General features: G+C 38.5%; 1 protein-coding gene across 3 annotated transcripts in view; it reads right to left on the bottom strand.

Moving 5' to 3' along the window:
* The window catches only part of pde1cb (phosphodiesterase 1C, calmodulin-dependent b), a 107,456-nt gene extending 86,278 nt beyond the window's left edge, over positions 1-21,178 (bottom strand). Inside the window, exon 1 of one of the 3 annotated variants that reach the window (XM_031294012.2) lies at positions 20,585-21,178. In XM_031294012.2, coding sequence (XP_031149872.1) covers positions 20,585-20,840 — 256 coding nt within the window. In that variant the 5' untranslated portion in view covers positions 20,841-21,178. Of the gene's footprint in view, positions 1-10,874; positions 11,356-20,584 lie in introns of those variants that run through there. The other 2 variants (XM_031294013.2, XM_031294014.2) reach the window with 2 other exon arrangements.
* Between the last annotated feature and the right edge of the window lie 1,136 nt (positions 21,179-22,314).

Raw genomic sequence — 22,314 nt, 5'->3', positions numbered from 1 at the left:
GCAAGTTTGAGTTATCAACCGATCCCAGAAGCCTTTATTTCTCGTGTATCTTAGATGATTGTGTACAAATTCATAGACTACATTATCGATGGATATCATGTACAAATACACGTCATGTTATCTTAGTAGTTATGTTAAGTTAAATGTTTGTTACATGATAGGTAGGCTATCACCAGGAGATTGCGCACCAGGCTACTGAATGAGACCGTAACCGTGCCTAATGCATGAGTCTATGTAATCAAACAGGTGTCTAGGTTCTCAGCAAGTTTGAGTTATCAACCGATCCCAGAAGCCTTTATGTCTCGTGCATTTTAGAATTGTGTTCATGGAAATTCATAGGCTATATTACCAAGGGGAAAGTATTATATCACATACAAATACACGTAATGTTATCTTGGTAGTTAGGTAGTTGTTAAGTTAAATGTTAGAAGTGAATGTTGCTACATGGTAGTTAGACTGTCACGAGGAGACCGCTCACCAGGCTACCGAATGTAACCGTGGCCAGTGCGTGAGTCTAGTGTCAGTCAGTATGAGTGTGTAAATAGTATGTTGAGACCGAATGCTTTGCGGTGTCTTGGTTCCTGGCAGGGGAAGTAAACGCACGATCACACACAGAGTGGGTCTGGGGAAGGTTCATTCGCAGCCCATTTCCAACGGACGCCACTCAAATGCCTCTGGGCGCAATTGGATAGTCCTTCAACCAATCAGACCAACGATCCGGGTGACGTAGAGGTGACAGCGGCATCAACGGGTTGCTGCGCTTCGGTGGCCGTCATGTTGAATGTAAACAAAAAGCTGCTTGCCGTTGCTGCGCTATCATCATCGTGTAAAGCCCGCCTCAACGGTTGTGATTGGTGCCTCGATTTGGAAAAATTGGAAATGGGCTTGAATGGGCTCTTGGCCAGACTGACTTGCAGAGCAAATCTCAAATTTGCCGGAAGTTCGTCAGGGTTTTCCCAGGCTAGGAAACTGAAGCTATTGTATTAGAATGACATGAATAAACATTAAGAAGAGGAAGAAAAAGAATGCCTTCATTTATCCCACGAGGGGAAATTCACAATTACTTTATTACAATTACTAAACGTAATGTGAATAAACATTCAATGGGTGCTCGTCCTTGAACAGATGCATTCTAATTGGCGATGGTGTTTAACAATGAAAACTACAACTCCTATAATTCCACGCAACCTCACGTCATCAAACGTCCGTGTTTACCATCCTTTGTTTTGATTGAGAGACCCCAAGCAGCAGAAAATTACATATTGTACGTTTAAACAAGAATTCCAAAAAGGTCACAGGATTTCCAGTTTTAATAAGAAATGATTCTCGGTGAAGGACATTCTGGCCTGATCAGTTAATTATATTTCAGGGATTCCCAGTGTAATTGGCTGTGTTCACAAAACCAGCATACCCATCAAAGTAAATCAAGGTGAATGTGTAAGTCATTCTACAGCATTAATGTGCAGGGAAAGACAGAGCCGGTTATCATCTTCTTGTAAAAAGCTTCACTTCACAATAGACTGCACCTAATTACTACGACTCAAGTGGCCAGGCTCCAATTCACAGATGTATTGTAAAACTACAATGAGGAAAAGCTGCACAGGATGAGTCCAATTGTGTAGGTATTTTTGTAAGGACATCGTAAGTATCAAAACTTAACTGTAGCCCTTACTGTTATGGGTTGGTGTGCATTTTATTTTTGTAGTCTGTGTCTGTTCTGTATTTTGCTTGTTTCCTGTTTTACTTTGATAATCTGTTCTGTCTTGTCTTGTTTAGCTTTACTTTGTGTTTTCCCACCTGTGTGATTACCTGATGTTTTCCACCTGTTTCCCAGCCCTTGTGTCACCTGCCTCTTGTTTCCTCGTTACCCTGTGTATTTAGTCTTTGTCTTCCCCTTGTCTTTTGTCAGATCATTTTGTGTCCTGGTGCCGTCAGTTTGTGTGATCTCCGTGTCAGTTCTGGTCCGTTTCTTCCCCTCCTATATTTTCCTGGTTTTTGACTCCCTTGGTTTGTTTTTGGATGCCTTTTCTTGTTTTGGGAATCGTTTTTTGCCTGCTGCCTCATCCGGGACTCCCTTTGTTCATTTTTGAGTTTGGACTAATAAATCAGACTTAACAAACCATCTCCTGCCTTCCTGCCTGCCTCTCACTCCGCATTTGGGTCCACAATCCCTCACCTTCACCTGACAGAATGATCTGACAAAAGACAAGGGGAAGACAAAGAGCGTTTCCCAATACCAAGAATGCAAAGAACGGACTTGTGTTCTTGGGGAGAACGTTCTCGCTAGTTGTACCTGGAAGAATGAACTTGCAAGTTCACAAGCACAGAAAACACTGTTAAGAGTTTGAGACGATGCGTACTTCCTGTTATTGCTCAACCCTCCCAGCACAGAGGCTACCAGCAGGGCTCCAAAATAACAGCTAGAAATAAAAACCACAACACTATAACCACTTTATATTAAAACAATCTCCGGACAAGAAAACCTCACAATGTTACAACTATTGCAATAATATTGAAAAATAAAACTTATTGAGCTTTAATTTGTTTATGGTTTAGCTCAAACACTCCTTACTTATTCAAAAGAGTGGAACGCGATGCCTACTATTATTAGTGTATAAGTTTAAGTCAGTTTAAATGAAAAAATAAGTAGGCATGCACTGGTGTGTCTTATGTGTTCATGATCATGATTGTGACCATTTCTATATTATTGTAGAGCCCTGTATATGCCCAGGGAGAAGGAAATTAGCAATTCAAATGATAAAGGTTGGTGTCTCCCCTTTAGTCTACATAACATGTCAGCATGTTACCACTTTATGTACAACTGTTAATTTATCATACAGACTGAAACTCAACTTCTAATAAATCAGAAAACAAATACAGCAAAAAAATACTAAATCTATATATACGTAAATGTATATAGCCTATGGCATAATTTAAACAAGTCTCCCGAAAAGAAACGCGTATATCTCTCTCCCCTGTGTGTGTGTGTGTGTGTGTGTGTGTGTGTGTGTGTGTGTGTGTGTGTGTGTGTGTGTGTGTGTGTGTGTGTGTGTGTGTGTGTGTGTGCGCTTGTGGAGTTTAACTCTGAAAAGACAGTTAACCACAGGTTCCCATTAATCTTATGATGGACATGTGTTGTGATATTTAAACAAACGATCCGTCAACGGCGAAATAAAAGCCTCTTATTTACGGGACCGGTCTAAAAGACCTCCGGCTTCCAGCGGGGTCTCTGAGCGTGACTATCCGAGCGACGAGCTAGCGGCCACGGCAGGCGCAAGCTGGCGGCCGCCTCACTTCACGGAGCTCCGAAAACTCCGAAAACCTTGGAGCAAATTGTCAATTCGGCAAAGATTTTCGCAAGACTGCCTATATTCGAAATCAAAACCGTTCATTTCTCGCCTAAAATGTGGTCAGAAGTTAATGTGGTGATGAATAAGATGGCGAAAATTGTTAAAATTGTCCCGTTTTTGGGTTGTCTATGTACCGGAAACCCGACCATCATTGAATGCCGAAATGAATGTTGGGATACGGGTGCAGCGAAGTTCATACAAGTTACCAACCAATGCATCTGTCGGTACACGATCCGTTCTGCCTGCACGATCCGTTCTGCACATGCGCAAAATGTTCGCGCATGCGCGGTTGTACGAGGATTTACGACACTGCACGATCTGTTCCACGCTTCCGGTCGACAGCCAAGCTAACGTTAGTTTAGCTAACAGCTAATTCGGCTAACTGCTAGCTGAGACAGCATGTAATAACTTTAAAAGACCCTCAAAATAAAACTTGAAAATAAACGTTGACATATATAACAGCTGTTACGTCAGTTCTACTTTACTTGTGCTCATTTAAAATACAATCACTCAATACTTGTCTTTATTGTTATTACTGTGAAGTCTTAATTTAGCTGTAGCCTGCTTTTCCCATTACGTTTGAGTTAACGTTATTTTAGACTGAATCTAGCTGTCAGCTAGCGGTTAGCCGAATTAGCTGTTAGCTAAACTAACGTTAGCTTCCCGGTGGAGGCTAGCCATAGGCTAGCGTGGAACAGATCGTGCAGGTCGTATGGATACGTAAAACAGTATTATCTTGCGCATGTGCAGAACGGATCGTGCAGGCAGAACGGATCGTGTACCGACAGCATCCTCGGTAAAATGGGCGTGTCAAGAACATTTCCGGGAATCTTAACTGTTCTTGGTGAAATGCAAACTTGTGTATTGGGACAGTACTTTGGCAACACGAGATGACGTTTCACAGGGACACAAGAACACAAGTCAATAGAAGAACACAGATTGAGAAACGGCCAAAGACTAAATACACAGGGTAACGAGGAAACAAGAGGCAGGTGACACAAGGGCTGGGAAACAGGTGGAAAACATCAGGTAATCACACAGGCGGGAAAACACAAAGTAAAGCTAAACAAGACAAGACAGAACAGATTATCAAAGTAAAACAGGAAACAAGCAAAATACAGAACAGACACAGACTACAAAAATAAAATACACACCAACCCATAACTCTTACAGCCCTAGACTCCAAGAGTTTGATGGTTTCCTTGGTGACAGAGAGCACTGCTACCGATCTCACTGAGGCACTGACTCTGACCCTCAGCCTGGCCCACAGTAGGACTAAATCCAGGATTGAGATGAACATCTGCATGCTCAAAGCTTAGTTCCACAACCTGTGGATGTTCAGGCTTAAACCTGATTGGTCATGAGACATCAGTCTGGCCTTTGTCGACCATGAAAGTGACGCCAACCCTGAGGATCATAAGAAAGAAAACTACTCTTCCACCCTACTCTACAGATCTCTGAGATAAAAAGCTGTCTGAGTCATAATTTCTCAAAACCATTTTTAATTGGCCTACCACAAACTACCACAAAAAATAATTTATTTAATTTTATTAATTCTAGGTCTTTTTCATTTCTGAAAATTCAGTGACAAAATGCTTTAATATTCTGTTACTGTAATAACGTAATCTACACTCTCCCACCCACCTTCAATTTGTGTACCATTATCTGTATTTCTAGTTTTGTCCTTGTGATCTGGAGTCTGTGTTTCACGTGGAAATTGCATTTTCAGGCAGCATAGAAGCAGAAAATACTGACCTTGAGGTTGTTCTATAGTACTTTTCTGTATCATGTCGTTCTACAGTTCTACAGTTATATAAATATAGTCTTACAATGGACATCTTATTGTGCTAAATTGTGCCGTGGAGGTGGGTTGACATTTATCCTTATGATAATGGATAGCCATGCTCTGTTAGAGGGCATGCAAGTTTTAATGTGTGATAAAAGGCGTAGAAAAGAAGAAAAGGCCATTGGCGATATTAAAGATGCATGTGTATGTGTTTGTGGTCCTCGTTAAATCTCTCCCACTGGCAGAGCATATAGCCTCTTCATCACCTCCCTGTGATGGATATAAGCAATATTGTTTGATTTAGGCTTATAACAATATTCAGATTGTCCACAGATCTTCCATGTACAGTTAATTAAATCAGGGATCTTCAACAGGGGGTCCTCAGAGTCATTGCAGAGGGGCCTTCAAATTATTGTTCCAAAATTAAAAAGTCTTAACATGAATCCAACATATTAGCAAATATAAATCCCAACTGCCTAATGGCCTATAGGTAAGGTAGTCACTAAGGTAGCCATCCACAGATACAGTTCATCCTAAGGATTCACTGTGACTCATGCATGTATTAAAACACGATTTAAAAAATCATGCCAACAATTATTAAGCTATTTGAATAGTTTAGTATTCTATGCAAAAGGGTATTTAAAATGGTTTTAGGCCACCCAGTTTAATATGCAAAAAATTCCAACATGGATGCCCCGTGCATCAACTGTTGTGAAAGCTGTAGTAACATACAGTTATAAGCACTTCTTAAGTTACTACTGTTTAACTTATTTTACTATTTATTTAAATTTATTTTATCGTTATTAATACATACTGTGTGTATATGTTTATACTTATATTGTTTATATTCTTTTTATCCTTCTTATATTTGTATGTGTGACATGCTCCAACAACACCATGACAAATTCCTCGTATGTGCAACGTACTTGGCAATAAAGCCCTTTCTGATTCTGATTCTGATTCTGTGTTATTTGTGTCTCACTAAATCAGTCATACACACAGTCCTGTCCATCTTCTGTCTGGGGACATGTCATTCCCAGCTTCGGCTTCCGAGTTCCGAGGTAAATGGAACGCACTATAAGCCTCTGTGAGAGGTGGCATTGGGGGTCCCTACCTGTGTTTCATCATCAATGTTTTGGAAACCACCGTATGGTAAATGGTGACAGAGTGGACTACGATTTATATAATTAGTGTTGTCAACATTGTCTTTTTCACACAACATTCACTCGCTTTCTCTGCTGCTGATGTGCTACCATTTTCCAAAAGGTATCTCTGTAATCTGAATACACAGTCTTTAATATTTGTTGCTCCACTGGAGTGGAATAGGAAGTTCTGCAATATTTTTTTTCAAAAGGAAAATGATGAATTTAATGAGCGCTCAACTGACAACGTTTCTTTTACGCTCACAGTGAATGAGCTTTAATCAGAATGAACCCGTTTAGATTTGGTTGAACAAGTTCTTGTTTGGAAACTAAAAACTTGTCTAGTTTGATCATCCCAGAGCTTAGGATTCATGGTTTGTTACACCACCAACCTAGAATACCTTGGGTTCACTGCTGTAGACAATACTGATAACGACAAACCTGCAGCAGCATCCAAAAACATCAATTACAATTCACTTCATTCAATGCACTCCACCAATTTTACACGGAAAGGTCAGTTTACTGCAAAAACCATCACTCAACCTGTGATGTGTTTTAACAATATACATTATACAACAGAATTTTTTACGAGTTTGAAAGATGTGGGCATTTACCAGACAGGGAAGGTCTAACTAAAAGATGCTGTTGGGTGGATTATGGGAAATGTAGGATTCACCAAGAACAACAAAAATGTTTTGAACACAGAAAAACACCACCATGATCTCACCATGGAAACATACATTCCCTTTGATTAGAATAAAGTCTGTGTGTGAATATGAACTTCACCACTGTGCCCACAGAAGTATGAATCTCCTTCTGCTTTTAGCTGCTTTTTCATCCATGCCAAACAAGAGAGAGAGAGCATGAAACAGACAGAGTGAGAGTTGGCATTACAAACGTTGATGTAACTAACCTGTCTAAGGTATAATATAACCTTACCATTGCCCTGCATGGCGCTAGTACTAATTATAGTAACATACATTCATTCATTTCACAACAATCAGTTTTAAACTCCAACATTTTGACAATCTAATCATGCATTCGGTCTAATATTTAGGGAAGAGGAGGATGAGACAAAACAAGACTGTCAATGACAGACAGATGTTTTGTTGTTGTGAAATCTAGATACACTGTGCTTTCAACAGACTGTGGCTACTGATGGTGCTGTATGTTTTAATTATATTATTGTTTTATTGGGAATTTCAATCTTTTGTCATATAGTGTGTACCCACGACTTCCGGAAAAGTAGTACCCTATTGACAATGAGTGGATTATCCTGGTTACTAGTTACTAAAAACAAAATTGCAAGTAGAGAATGTATCAACTTTCAGGAAAAGGTCAGTGATGATTGGTGTGATGTTTAGGTAGTGTTAACACCTTATCATCAACTTATGGTAAAAGTGAGACATTTCTTATTAAACTTAAATGTATCATCCTATACAGTATACACAATCCCTTAAATCTACATACAGTACAGCCATACTGGGTCTGTTTTAGGAGAAGAGGGACAGTGGGCATTCCTGATTCCTTATCGCTAATTATGTGCTTGTTTTAGATGCTCTGATACTTTGGATAATAGCCTAGCAACAAGGATTTATTTAAGATTGCTTTTTATAGAGTGTTATATGAAAGTGTTAGAGACATTAAAGACATTAAAAAAGTCAGATAGATTTTTAGGATAAAATATACAAGAATGTTTAGTCAATCTGTTTTAGACTTATTTCATAGTGTAAAAAGATGTGCCAGGAAAAATAACTACAAGTGTATATAATAATAATAATAATAATAATAATAATAATATTGTATAATCTTACACTTCAGAAGTTTAGAGAGATCTGTATGGTAAATAGTTCTCAAGATCAATAATCAATAATCATGTGTCAAGCATGTCTGTACTACAAGATATTAGACAAAAAAGCTTTTTAGTACAAACAACATTCATTCCCAATAGAGCCTTGCTTTGTTCAAAATTGCCACCAAGCCAAACCTGTATTTGCCATGGCAAGGACACAAATTAAGAATACACAATCTTCTTCAGTAATTTGCTCAAGTAAAAGATTAAAAAAAAACATATATGTAAAAAAACTTAAGCCTGAATGCTCCGTACCCCTGCAGATGAGCTGAAAAGTTAAACTATGTTTTTTCCACATGAGTTCACAACATCAACAAAAACATAACAAAGCTAACAAGCGTAACACACCACTAAACACCTCAGTTGGAATGGCGCAGGCTCAGAGGTTAATAGAGGAGTGAACACAAGGTGTCCAGCCAGGCAATGAGCTAGCAGCGCTTAGGAGTCACGCTTCAGAGGAGGTGATTAGAAAAATGCTGTGCAGACTGAATCTTAGGCCCAGTGAGCTATTGATTGTGACACTTGTGGGTTACCATGACAACTGGCATGCTTGTGAGTAGTATGAAATAGGCCATGTGTGATCGAGGCAGGTTTTGAAAGGCAACAGGATGTGTCCAAGCGAGCGGAAAATCCAAAGTCTATTTTCTGTGGGATCATAAATATCATAAAATCCTTTAGGGCTGCTTTTAATGCTTTTAAAAAGATATCCGGAATATTTTTTGAAGGCGTCTCTCATCCTGTTTTTGTGTCTTCATGCCCATAACACTAATACTTTCCCCTTCTTATCAGTATATCCATATCATGCAGATAAGTTAAGGTGGGCAGTGTGTGCCATAGTATTTCCTGTGTCTCATGCTACGCAATAACAACAGCACTGAGCTCGTGGCCCAGAGTTCAACCTAGGTGAAACTTAATATAAAGCACTAAGACAACACTTGGATGCACCCAGTAGTAAGAAGGCACTGACCAGACCAATATGGAGACGTTGGTTTTGGCTGTCTTAAGTCCCTGACTTGACACAAATTTCAAGAGCAGAATGTGTACAGTACCTGGTGACCATGGAAATAAAATAAAAAAAACACTTCCTGTTGTGTACATCAGCTTACATATGTCTCTCACAAAAACAAATATTGTCAACATTAAAGCAGAGTTAAATAATTGTTTTGCCACTTTGGGGCACATATTATCATTGTATAAAGTTGTTGTAGTGTAAGTAAACAGTTGCTTATTTACACATCCAGCAGATATAGACATTTATTTGAAGTCATGTTTCTGACCATAGGGATGGGTATTATATTGATATTATATCAATATCATCATATGAGACTAGATATCATCTTAGATTTTGGATATGGTAATATCATAATAAGGCATAAGTGTTGTCTTTCCTGACTTTAAAAGCTGCATTACCATAAAGTGATGCAATTTTCTGAACTTACCAGACTGTTCTAGCTGTTCTATGATTTGCCTTTACCCACTTAGCCATTATATCCCCCTAACAAATTTGAAGTCCAAAATGCAATCCTTTCTTTTAGCTCTGTTTCTTACCAACTCCTGAGGGAATTGTCTGGCTCTTTAACTTCGAAATGCCCCACTATCTTCACCATTACATAATTCTATGCTCACTGCTGTTTGGGCTAGGTGGGTTGCGTGGGTTTATCAGAGCTTATTTGCTGAAAACAGCTGCTACATCTGAAAACAAGATGAGTCAAGTTGGAAGCTCTAAAACCAAAACAATGAGCTGAAAGAAACGCTCTGTAAAGCTGAGGCAAGGTACCAGGTTTGGTGATAACTCCCTCTGCATTTGTCCGCTTTTACACTACAACTCATCTCAAAAGTTATTGACGTTGACACGTCTCTCTGTGGGTTGAGACTTACAAACTTGTTGGATAGCTTGATCCAGTGACGTCGCAGCAGCTGTTTACTATCAGCTGTGGCAAAACCCCTGCTGTGACAACACTGATTGGGGTGTGGCAAAAGGTGCAGTGACAGTTTTCTGCCTTATGTGATTCAGTGTTGAATTATCCCTGAAAGCCTATGTCCAAAAGCAAAATGCACATTATCAGTTTAAACAATTTAAACTTCTCTGTAAAGAAAGACAGCTTTAAGGTAAAGGTTTTAAGCAAACTTTTTATCTTACTATATTTACCAAAATGAGACTTAGAAAATCTAATGCAGCACATGTTGTTTATCATCACACTTGTGACATTAGCTCTGCTGTGTACACAACAAACGCAACAAAGCTGTCAAACAATTTCTAATAAACTACCAACAGCTTTGGGGACACAGTCCCTTTAAAGTCTCCAGCACAGAACATCTTCACATTGCTCTATTTTAAACATTGTCAACACTCACTCCTGTGAGAGTTTTCTCAAGCACTCAAAAAAAAAAGTGTCACATAAGTTCCTCAACACTCTGGTTGTCAAGACAATTAAATGAATTAATGATGACGTCAGCAGCACACAGCTTTAGTCTGAAGCCCCCTTGTTTCCATGGTGTAGTTGAATTGCAAAGGTACGCATCAACTTCAGTAGAATGGACTAAACATGGCGAGTTGTGCACAGGGTCTGAAATGTGATGTGTTTAACAATGTCACTGTGTTGGAGCCAAACGCCTCATTGCTCTGCCTCACACTCTCTCACGCACATGTATTCTTCTCCTGTCACACACACTTTCATGCATCTTGCTCACATGCAAACACACTTTACCTTTCCTCCTGCTCTGCCTACCCTACAATGTCTTACCTATGGTGATGTTGAAGCCGTCAATGCTGAAGGTGGCACTCCGACCCTTCCTAAATCGATGCTTCTTGGAGTTAGCTTCCATCGCTTTGGCAACCTCCGGTCACCTGTGCACCTGTTTTAATGCTTCTTGTCAGTCTTGTTTCAGTTTTGTTTGGGTAACTCTCCTCCTGGAGAGAAAAAAAATGTAGTCCTCTGACTCGCGCTGGAGGAGAACTGTCAAAGACTCACCACTTCTCAATAAAGGCACCGAGCTGGAGTATTTCTTTCAAGTCCTACTCCCTCCCCTTCTCTTTGTTGTACACATCTTTTCTCTTCCTCTCTCCGTTTCTTACACTTCAACAAGCTAATTTCAAGAAGCTTTCAGCTCTCGATTTGTTTTTCTCCTCTCGATCTCTCTCCACCCCTCCCTCCACGCTCTCTCTCCTTGTCTCTCTTCCCCAGGAGGTACAGTAGGTGTGAGTGGTGGGTGGCGTGGTAGTGGTGGTGGTGGTGGTGGTGGTGGTAGTGGAGGTGGAGGTTGGGAGGACAGGACATCTCTAGAGGTCTTCAAATGAGTGACTCCTCCTACTGTCAAGAATTCATAGAAAAAGCATTGAAAAGCTCGGAGTTGGTTTGAAACAATCCTCTTGTAGTCTATTCTTGTTTTGCTCACACACACTCAAACCTACAAAAATTCTGAAATCGTGTTGAGCCACAAAATGGTTGGGTGCATGAGCGCTGAGAGGAAAGGAAGAGGTGGAGGGAAAGATAGCGACAGAGTGATTATGTGTATTGAGTCAAAACTAGTCATTAAATCAATGCCACTGCTTTTCATTTTGCAGGAGTTACTCAGCCACAGAAAGCTGGAGCCCATTAACAGCGTACATAGTATACTCTTCTTTTGAAGGAAAAAAAACAAGTTCTACATTACCCAATAGAGTAGTTACATTTGTAAGAGCGCACATACTGCCTCGAAATTATTTATTTTAAACTGGAAATGACACTGGAGCAAGGACACTGCTTCCTTTATCGCTAAGTGTTACCCTGCAAAGATTGCCCCTTTATACTTAATAAAACTACATTTCTTTTACATCTCCTCACCTATGCACACACCAGATCAACAGAGGATAAAAAGTTCCCCTTATTAGCACCATCTGACATTTAGCTATAGAATTTTTTGGTGTTTCATTTTCCCTGCTGATTAGTGTTTGTGAGTGCTCCTGGCTTCTGGCTTGTTCGCACACCTTTTTCTAAATTCAATAGATATAATATAGCCTATAATAGCAGGCACATGGGCAAGAAGACATAATGTCTTTTAGTTGTCATTTTAACATAATTTACCTACAGATCACTAGTGATTACTTTATACTGCTCACTCCTCTATGGTATAGCAGAAAAGCAAACTAAACAATGTGTCCTCTTTACACTTAATGCAGAATAATTTAAGCTAATATTGGCCTATGATGTGTTTGTTGTGTTTGTTCTTCTCTTTTCCCTCTCTGTTCTTCCCTTGAGCCACTTTATAATAACAACCACAATAAAAATTATGTAATTTACTTTAGTGGCATGTAATATAATCTAAGCAATATGACAACAAAGACAATGGATTTAGAAGCATTAACACGTCCCCACATTAATGAACAGTTATTAAGTCCTACATGATTTCTGTGTGGCTGCAAATGTCAGTGGCAACACCTACTTTAAAAACCTGCACTACAATCACACACTGAAGAGTGATCAAACACTGAAATGAGTGTGCAGTCTCAAAGGGTGAGTGTTCACCAGTTGTTAAATAATCTGTCAAACAAGGACATAGTCAAACATACACACAACGTATACATAACAATGGTACTATAAACAATAATTATTGCACAATGTCTAAGTAATGTAGCAGTTAAGGTGTCTGAGGAAAAGAAAATCGATCACAATCAGGAGATCTACCCAATTGTAACAGAGCCAGTTTGAGTCACTCAGTGCAGTTCCAGCAGACACATTATGCACTTGTTAGATAATTACAATCCATGTAATTTTGTTTGCTAGCTAAGCTACAGTAAGAGCTCTTTATCCTCTCTTTCTCTTCAGTGACCATGCTCTTTACAGCCTCCAATGATACTGTATATAGCAATAAGTGAGGATCCTAATTTTGCAACACTCTCACTTTGCAACATAAAGCACACGCCTGTTTCATGGCTATTGTGACTTTTTTAGTATTTACTTTTGTCACCAGGTAACGCTATGTGATTTAATTTGACTTTACAATTAAAAATGATTAGCCTGTTGAGGCCACTGATTAATGATATTATCATATTGCTGCAGTCCTGTCACCAATATAAAATGCATCCCTAAATAATGAGTCTAAAATAATGTGTGCAATTAATGAAATAATTACAAAGGTGCTAAAGACTAATGCTTTCTTTAGGGGTTTATTCCATGAGACTGGGTGTCTGCTCATCATAGTCAAAGTTTGCTGCAGTATATTCAAAGCTTCCCGTTTAATGCATTTGGGGTTATGGAAGATAGAGAGGAGATTGCATAATACACTTAACTGAAGGAGTGTGCTTCTGCGTTTATGATGCTTTAGAGGGCTATGTGGTGCTCTACAGATTTATGTATTACGCTATTAACTATGCCAATGAAAACTTTTCACAGAACATTATGTTAAAAGCCTCAATATGTGCTAATGTAAGGATGGTGGAGGCGTTCAGCCAACAAGTCCTCCAACCAAAACCGATGGGTTGTTCATTCCTACTAAACCCTGTTTATTTTACAGAATGACCCCACAGCCTTTTTCTAATGCAATCTTGAAATCTTGAAAAATGTAAGTATAGTAAGTCAAACAAGAGTTTTTTTTTTTGTTTTTGTTTTTTACAGATGGTGTGTGCCTTTTAATTTAACTTAAAATGATCATGCAATTGCATTTTGTATTAACTACATTTAATTTGATGCATTATTAAAATTTTAATTATTAGTTTTCAATTTGTTGTTTAATTTGTGTCTTTTAGTTTTCAATAACGCTTTATAAAATGGATAGTTCCAGTCATGGATTTTGATTGGCTAAGCGGCTTTTCGAAGCCATTGTAAAGTATTCTATAAACACACAGCTCTGACTGCATCACAATTACGTGAACGTCAAAAGTACGCAACGCTGTCATTCAGTGGATGGCAAAATAAAAACCACAAAGATGCCGGCGAAAGAAACAAAGAGAGCCTAGGAGATTTATGTTTGAGCAGCCAGGGAACCCACTGTTTCCTGCCGCTTCGTTGGAAAAATACCTGTCATTGCTGCCGCCCAATCCACTGGCCTTTTTATCTCCATCCAAAGCAGACAAACTAGCAACAATCTCTGGTAAGCTTTAACAATGTTCTGCTAAATGTCACTGAAGAACTACATTGCTTGGCAGAAGAATGATTATTTTTTCTTAATAAATTATTGCATTTTTGGTTGATGTGTGTTTATTTTATGAAACATTGCCAGGTATATGTATTGACCATTGTATAAAAGCAATAAGCCACTTGAGGCCAGCGTCGTGCCAAACACCCCTTACCTGTTGTTAAATCACTGTAAACCACGGCCTCTCAGGGCTTATTGCTTTTTTAAACTACCACTACTCATAAATGCATTACGCTTTTTTAATAAGAAAGGCGTGACTCACGGCTGCTGATACAGCTTGACAACACAGATACCAAGTGTGTGCCAAGAATTTTGGTTCATACCTGTCAAGCAAAAATACACAATACATAATCTGATGTATGTTGGTTTTAATGCCAGAGCACATTTCAAAAGGATCAGGTGGTTTGTAGTACAACAGCGGCTCTAAGTGGTATATCCTATACCTATACATCTGTTAGGTCATTGTCAAGATCCATTTTCTTCAAGGGTCAATACCAGGACTACGTCACTGTCACTAGGCAACGGGAAGCAGACATATTGCATAGATTACACTGAGGATGACGAAGGGGTTGATATGGCAAATAGCACTCTAGTGTGTTTTTTATTGTATAGTAGTAGTATATATACTGAAGTTATTTCACTGTGTCATTTTTAGTGTCTTCCACACCTACATTTTTTAACACGTTTATTTGACATGAACCAGGTAGAATAAACATACATTTTAATACTTAAGCTGATGCATTTTACAGAGATATAACTAAAATCATTTTTCCAGTTCCCAGGCAGGGGAATCTCTCATCTGTGCAGACAGTGATCATCGGAACAATGCAAAAGAGACAGAACTCATTCCATTTTGATGGGATGATGGCAAAAGTTTTAGTTGAAACTTTAGTTGTTGTTTTTTTAACAAACCAATGTTACAGTGGATTGCTCGCACAAAAACACACCTGCTTGCTTTTCTATGTCCATTGAAGGTGAAACATTGCTCAACCTTTGATCTGGCCATCAAACACCAGGACAGGCCATCACCACTAGATACTAATTGGTTGTGAAGATAAAGGGGAGGTGAGGGCTAATTTGGGGGATTAGAAATGGCCTCTTGCACCAAATTTATCCCAAACAGTCCTGTTTTTATTTGTAGTGAGTAAAGGTCCCATCCAAAAAAATCAGCATATTTAAAGTATATGTTGACTCTCAGATAAATAAAATATGTTATAAATGACAATCACTACAATCCCTAACTGGATTATAATCCTACATTTTCCTTATTTTCTGATAAACTGACATGTCACTATCATTTTTTTATTGTGTAATTGATTCAAACATAACGTCAGTTTTGGGGGCTTTTTGATTGTGTAATCTGTCCCAGTTGCACATCACGATTCAAGACAACAACTATGTAATCATACAGAAAAACAATCATACAGAAAAACAAGCTCATTAGAGGTCTCCCCCAGACTGTGGAACAACCTGCTCTTTGTCAGTCCCCACACCACTGTCGCCACAGTGACACAGTCATGTAATTAGGACACACAGGGTGTCAGGGAGCTTGCCTTTTCCCCTGCTAAATACTCATTAGAGGCACCTTCAAGGATAATGTTAGCCTGTGTTGCAAACCCGAGGGAAATGAGCTGACAAAACAGAGAGCTACATGAACTGTCATCTCCTGCTGCACAAAGACCCTAAAGAAAAAATATTGAACTATAAAGTGCACGCGTTTAGCTAATGATTTTTGCACCAGCATGGTTCCGGGTCAAAGAAGCTAAACCAGTTAAGTGGATGAGTGTCATGTAAGCACGATAAACAAATGTTTACCTTTTGAAACCTTTTGATTAGAACCAGGCATCTTACACATCCCAGACATACTCCCCCAACAGACCAAAGCAACTAATCAGTGTTATCTGGACAGCGTCAAAACTACCGCTCTTTTCATGACAATGTCACACATGAAGTGTTGACGACCCTGCACACTGTGCAAATTATTACACTGGTCACAGAGGCCACACAGCTCATACACCAGAGTGAAATGCTTGCAGGTGTTGATTGTAAAAATAACACCTAATTCAGTAACTCACGTGCTCGGTTGCAAATTATTATTTTTCCATAGTTAAATGCGTATAAAAAGACAGTACTTAACTGAATACAGCCTCTATGGTAAAGTAGCATCATCTCTTACAAATGAACCGTATCCCAAGGAATGCTCATATGCAGCTATTCTGCAAAAACGCAGAAATGTAATTAACATTCATGTCAAACAACTCTGCAACATATTCACTGACCGCGTATTTATAAACATATTTCTTAGTGCTGCCCCACCAAATTCATTCTAAATGTATTTGTAAAATGTTCAAGACCAGTGTTTTTAAATTGCCTTTTCCTAAAATAACTACATGGCAACTGTAATATAAGGTATAGTTAGGACTTGGCAACATAGCAACTCAGTTAAAGGGGCCCTTTAGAGTTTTCTTGTGAGCAGAAAAAGTTGACACTAAAATGCATTGTGTGTATCCTTGACAAAGAAACGTGTTAAATGCATTTCCCTTATAAAACTTGCATTATTCATATCCATGTTTACTAGCTAGCAGTTCTTTTCTGCATTTACTGGCACATTGCTGCATTTCTTGGTGCATTACCACCACCTGTAAATCATTGGAATATTGTGAAACCACAAATGGGGACCATCATAAAGAATTGCTCAGTAGTGCCAATAGTGGTCAGAAACTCCACAGGGTATCTTAAAAATTGTGAATATAACGAATGTCAACACTGACTAGATGTATGATAGCAGATGTGAACCCAAGCCACCATGTTAAAGGAGGAACATTTAAAGTTACTTTTCACTGTGCAACATGAACATCACACTACTTCTTGTACTGACACAAAATACAAATGCAATTCAATTACATATGAGCATAAATCACATGCCACTGGGCTTGTAATGGATTATTAGCATTGTTTTGTTATCTTAAAGCTTGTTTTTGGTTATTGGTTCTGATAACTAAAGTGTTTTTGTATTAACGGGAAATTTGTTTTCTTACAGACAGGATACATTGTAAAAAGATTAAGCAGTTTATCCATTTAAATTGAACAGTTTAATCTCCAATGTCCCACTGATTCATACACACACACCAAAGACTATTCATCAAGGACTTTGTGAATAAAGATCATTCAAACGTTGATTAAATTTGTAACTGCATTTTACACACTCAATGTTTAGTCAGCTCTAAACCAGATGACAGCCATTGAATCACAGACTTTTCAATAAGCTTGCTGTATTATTAAAATATGAATACATTCATCTTTCACTGATTTGTGTTGCCTCTATACTGTACGCATTTATGAAGGGTTGTTAACACATTTGTTCGTTCAGTGCCTGATGCAAATTTATACATGCTGCCTTCATGCGATACTAATGAAGATTTACTGAAGATTAATAACTTAATCATGTTCTGCAAATGTTGGTAACACTTTACTTTACATCCCTTTATTTAGCATTTATTAGCATAAGTAGACACACATTAAACAAATGGTTCAATCTTTCCCCTCAAAAATGTGTGACACTACAGTCTCAAACACAACTTTACTCCACTGCTTCTCATCCAAATGTGCAATCTAATAAAATACCTTTCAGTATGACTAATATATGCTATGAGAGTGACTCCAGCTTCTTGTACACCACGGGAAACTGTCAGAATATGACCCAGTTCTTGTGCCAGTAAGGCAATCAACAGCAGGGTAATTGCTGCTCTTCAACATCCCTGTTGTTGTACAATCTCTCCAGTACGTTATATTTACATCTGAATGTATGACATTTCTCATAAAGCGCCTGCTACACTGGTCATGTATTATGGGCAGCTGAAATAGACTTGACACTATTTAAAAATGATTCATCCATCTTAATTGAAGGGGTGTGTGGTCTCATTTGGTATGGCAGCTCAGATAAGAGCCATGGTCTAAAGTTGTTAGAGCTGATGTCAAACTGTTGTAGTCCCCTAACTTCCCAACTAAGCAGTAGTTGAGATCTCTACACTGCAGGGACTATCTAACACTGAAGGGACCCGGACAGATGAGCAGATCGGGAGGTAGGTGTCTGTGTTTTGTCCCTCAGGTGGAATCAGATGAGTGTACAGTCAGCTGAGACTCCTCAACACACATGACCATCATTTGGGACCAGGGAGGAAACTCAGCGGGAGTCTACACTGTCATAAGATCATGGAAACACCACAGTACAGGTGGTATTTTAGGAGTCAGGCAGGGAGAATTATTTTCCTCTGGGACAGATATGCAGGGTGTTGGGACTAGAAGTGGCATCAGTGGGATCAGCGGAAGATAAACGAGATGAACTGAAGGAAACACTGACTAACACAAAGGTAAAAGTGTAAAAAAAAAAAAAAAACATTAAATAAGTTTAAGGAATAAAAATGCTGTATGTATAACAGTAGTTAAAGGGTACACATATACTGGTACCATACAGAGATTCACTGAACTGTCAACTTTGTACCACGTATCTCCCATAAAAATAAAAATTACAACTTCAATTTTACATGTTAATCCATCTCAACTTACTTTGAAAAAGTCCAAATGTAGTCTAACTTTGTGATGCAATTAAATGATTGGAGCTTAGTGTGTGCAGCCAGTCTCTTTACAGATATGTCATTGCCATGACAAGCACCTAATTTCTGGTGTACATTCACCAGACAACTCATGCTGATTCAGTTAATATTTGTACCATATATTTCCAATAAAGAAAACACAACACATCTCTGCAATATTGCAGTTTCACATGTGAATTTGTTAAAATTAATAGGACTGTAATTTGGTGTATTTCAGTCTGTGGGACACATCAAAGAGATGCTTTGGTATAGTGGAGATATGTTGCATTGAGGCTGGCCATCAAAGAGCTTCACATTTATTCAGTGAATACCTTTTTTCCACTAGCATATTCACAGTAATCCTCTGAAGTGACCAGTTGCTCTCATCTACAGATAGATCCATGAACGGAACCACAGAGATGTGCAGTATAAAGACACACAACAGCTGTAATTGAGGCCAGGATGCTCCCAAAAAAATGGGAGAAATGTTTCATAAGCAAATAACAGAAAGCATACTTACTAAATTTGCTAATTTGACAAACTGAGTGGCCATCTATCACTATGATAGCCTACTTTTATAATTCACTGACTCCGACATCACTGAGTGAAGGAGTGTGCACTATACATATAACCTTTAGTTGGTGATCAATTCAAAAAAGTACAAAGCCAAACATAGATTAACTGCATGGTTAAACTGCATGTCAGTGGTGTAAAGTATGTACTCAGATACAGTACTTAAGTACAATTTTCAGATACTTTACTAAAAGTTTACTTGCGGTACAGAATCATTACAAACAAGACGTACTTCTCAACCAAAGTAAAACCATTAGTCAGCAAAATGCCCCCAAGTGTTATCATTTTAATGGCTTGTAGCTTATCTACGGTATAAAGCATTAGTATATTATTTAATAATTATGAATAGAACAATTAGTTATAACTAAGAAACTCTTTGTGAAGGGAGCCTTTTTAGAAAGTGGTAGTGTAAACATTTGAAAGTAAGAGTACTGCTGTCCCTGGTAAAAGAAAAAAACGTTTTCACAGCAGACATTTTGACATGTCACAGCAGGAAACGCACAAGTGTAATCAATAACATAAATAAGAACTGCATCCCATTTAAATAAGCATTCTCAGGGCCCTGCTGCTGGTTCACTGGAATGGTTTACAGGGATCGTTAGTCTTATTAGTTTCACCTGTGCTTTTTCCTGACAAGTCAAAATGTCCGCTATGAATAGCCTAATGTATATTTGCTATTAGTGGTAGAAGAATCATTCAAATCAGTTACTTGAGTAAAAGTAAAGGATGCAAAAAAACTATGCAAATACTCCATTACAAGTAAAAGGTATTGCAACTAAAATCGTATAAGTAAAAGTATAAGTATTAGCAACAAAAAGTATCAAACCTATAGTTCCTCGAGGTGGAGCTTTCAGGCTTCATGTACAGTAGGCTACTGTTGGGTAATTATAGAACAATGCATCAACTTTTATAAACTGATCATGTGTTTTGTATGAAAAATTGATCTGGAATGTAGTGAAGTAGAAGTACAAAATAGCATAAAAACGAAATATCCAAGTAAAGCACATGTAGGCCCTACTTAAAAAAAAAAAAAAAAAAAACAGTAGGCCTACTTGAGTAAATGTATGTGTGTTAATCTCCATCACGGTATATTATGATTTCTTTGCAACAAATGCACATTAAACCAACAGGTGGGTAACTTCTTACGTTACAAGCTCAGTAGCTGTTAAACTTACTGCTTTGTTGACCGTCAGAAGTCTTTTTCTTCAAAGTGCGTTTAGCTCCGACGGAGTCTTGTCTGCTCAGCACCTCGGACAGCGCCTGGCGGGAACTCTGCCGTCCTGTTTGGCTCGAGACGTTGAACAGCGTGCTCTTCTTCTTGGCCCGGTCCGACTGCGGAGCGGACTGGCTTCTGTCCGGGTCCTCCGGCTCTGAACCCACTTTCACCAACGCGTTTCTTGTCCGTGTTAGAGCAGAAGTCACCGAGCCCATCACCAAACAAAGGTTAAAAAGCTTCAGTTAGAATCGGTTACTCTGAGTTTACCTCTCGTGCCACTCAAAACCGGTTGAAACTTCACACAATAAAACAAAACAAAATGTTTTTATATCTATGCTCGACACCATGTTTGTTTAACTCGGCGAAACCAACGAACAACCCCCCACGTCTGTCATTCACAACCCGTTAGCTTGTCATTTTTAGATAAATTCACCGACAGAAAGGTATCAAATTGATTAAAGAACCGAAAAACAGAGTTTAACCGGAGAATGTCGGCATGTCTCCCTCGGTTTGTGTCTCCTCCGACAGACACGTCACATAAGTAAGTTGCTCTGCCTACAGACACGCGGGTCTCTCGGGGCAGACCGGCGAAAACTAGTGACATTAATTAACTGCCAAGTATCCCGGATTATTAAAATGGGCAGAAAGACACATGCACTGATTTAAAGAGGCCTAATATTGTTTATGATAATCATAAGAATACCGATAGAATTTCCTTTGTTAAAATCACGTATCTGGGATAAATGTGATTTCATCAAGCATCTTGCTACTTCTGACAAAACGTAGCCTGCTGTAAATGACCCACCACTGAAGGTAGTTCAATTGACATTAATCACCGACAGATGGCAGTCAAGTAAAGTATCTCATTACACACATTAACATTAGATCTTATCATTGGGCAGCATCAATTATGATATTATTTTGAACAAGTGACCTGTGACTAAAGGACCATACCTTTGTAATGATAAAATGTTATTTTGTCAAACTGTAGCAATGCAACAATGTAAAATAACTCAAGAGGCCTGCATTCAAAATCTTATTTGAATAAAAGCATAGCAGTAGGATATTATCTGCAAAATGCACAAGCATCAAAACTAAAAGTACTCAGTATGCCGCAGAATGGCTTATTATTGTAATGTATTTGATATATGTGTGCGTAGTAATGTAAGCTGGTTGAGGTGGAGCTAATTTTAACAACTGTATATGTTGGGTAGATAAATGAAGTATTGCATCATTATTTATGAACGAATCATGTTTTATGTGAAATGCAATCTGAAAACTAACTATGGCTATCAGATAAATGTAGTGGGAGTAAAAAGTAGAATATTGTACTTCAGAGTGCAATATTCTACTTTTGAAGTGGAGTAGAAGTATAAAGAAGCAAAAATGCTCATGTAAACTATTTCAAATTGTGCTTAAGTACAGTACTTTATTAAATGTACTTAGTAACATCATAACACAGCACATTCTATCTTAGTATGCAATGTCAGTGTTCATACATTCTGATAGCACTTTGAACAAATGACCTGTGACAGATCATCATTTTTTAAGCCTTTTACAATTGATGCACAATCTTACCTCAAGGTCAATGTAGTAGCTGTCCTGGAGCAGCATCATTCAATGGAGTTTGCACAGTTGTCATGGAATTGTAGATTTTCAAATTTCCTTTTTTTATGAACACATAGTCGT

The sequence above is a fragment of the Sander lucioperca genome, chromosome 9, assembly GCF_008315115.2.
Source record: "Sander lucioperca isolate FBNREF2018 chromosome 9, SLUC_FBN_1.2, whole genome shotgun sequence".
In the NCBI taxonomy this organism is placed as follows: Eukaryota; Metazoa; Chordata; class Actinopteri; order Perciformes; family Percidae; genus Sander; species Sander lucioperca.
Note: the sequence above shows the minus strand (reverse complement) of the source record. Positions and strands in the feature narration are given on the sequence as shown.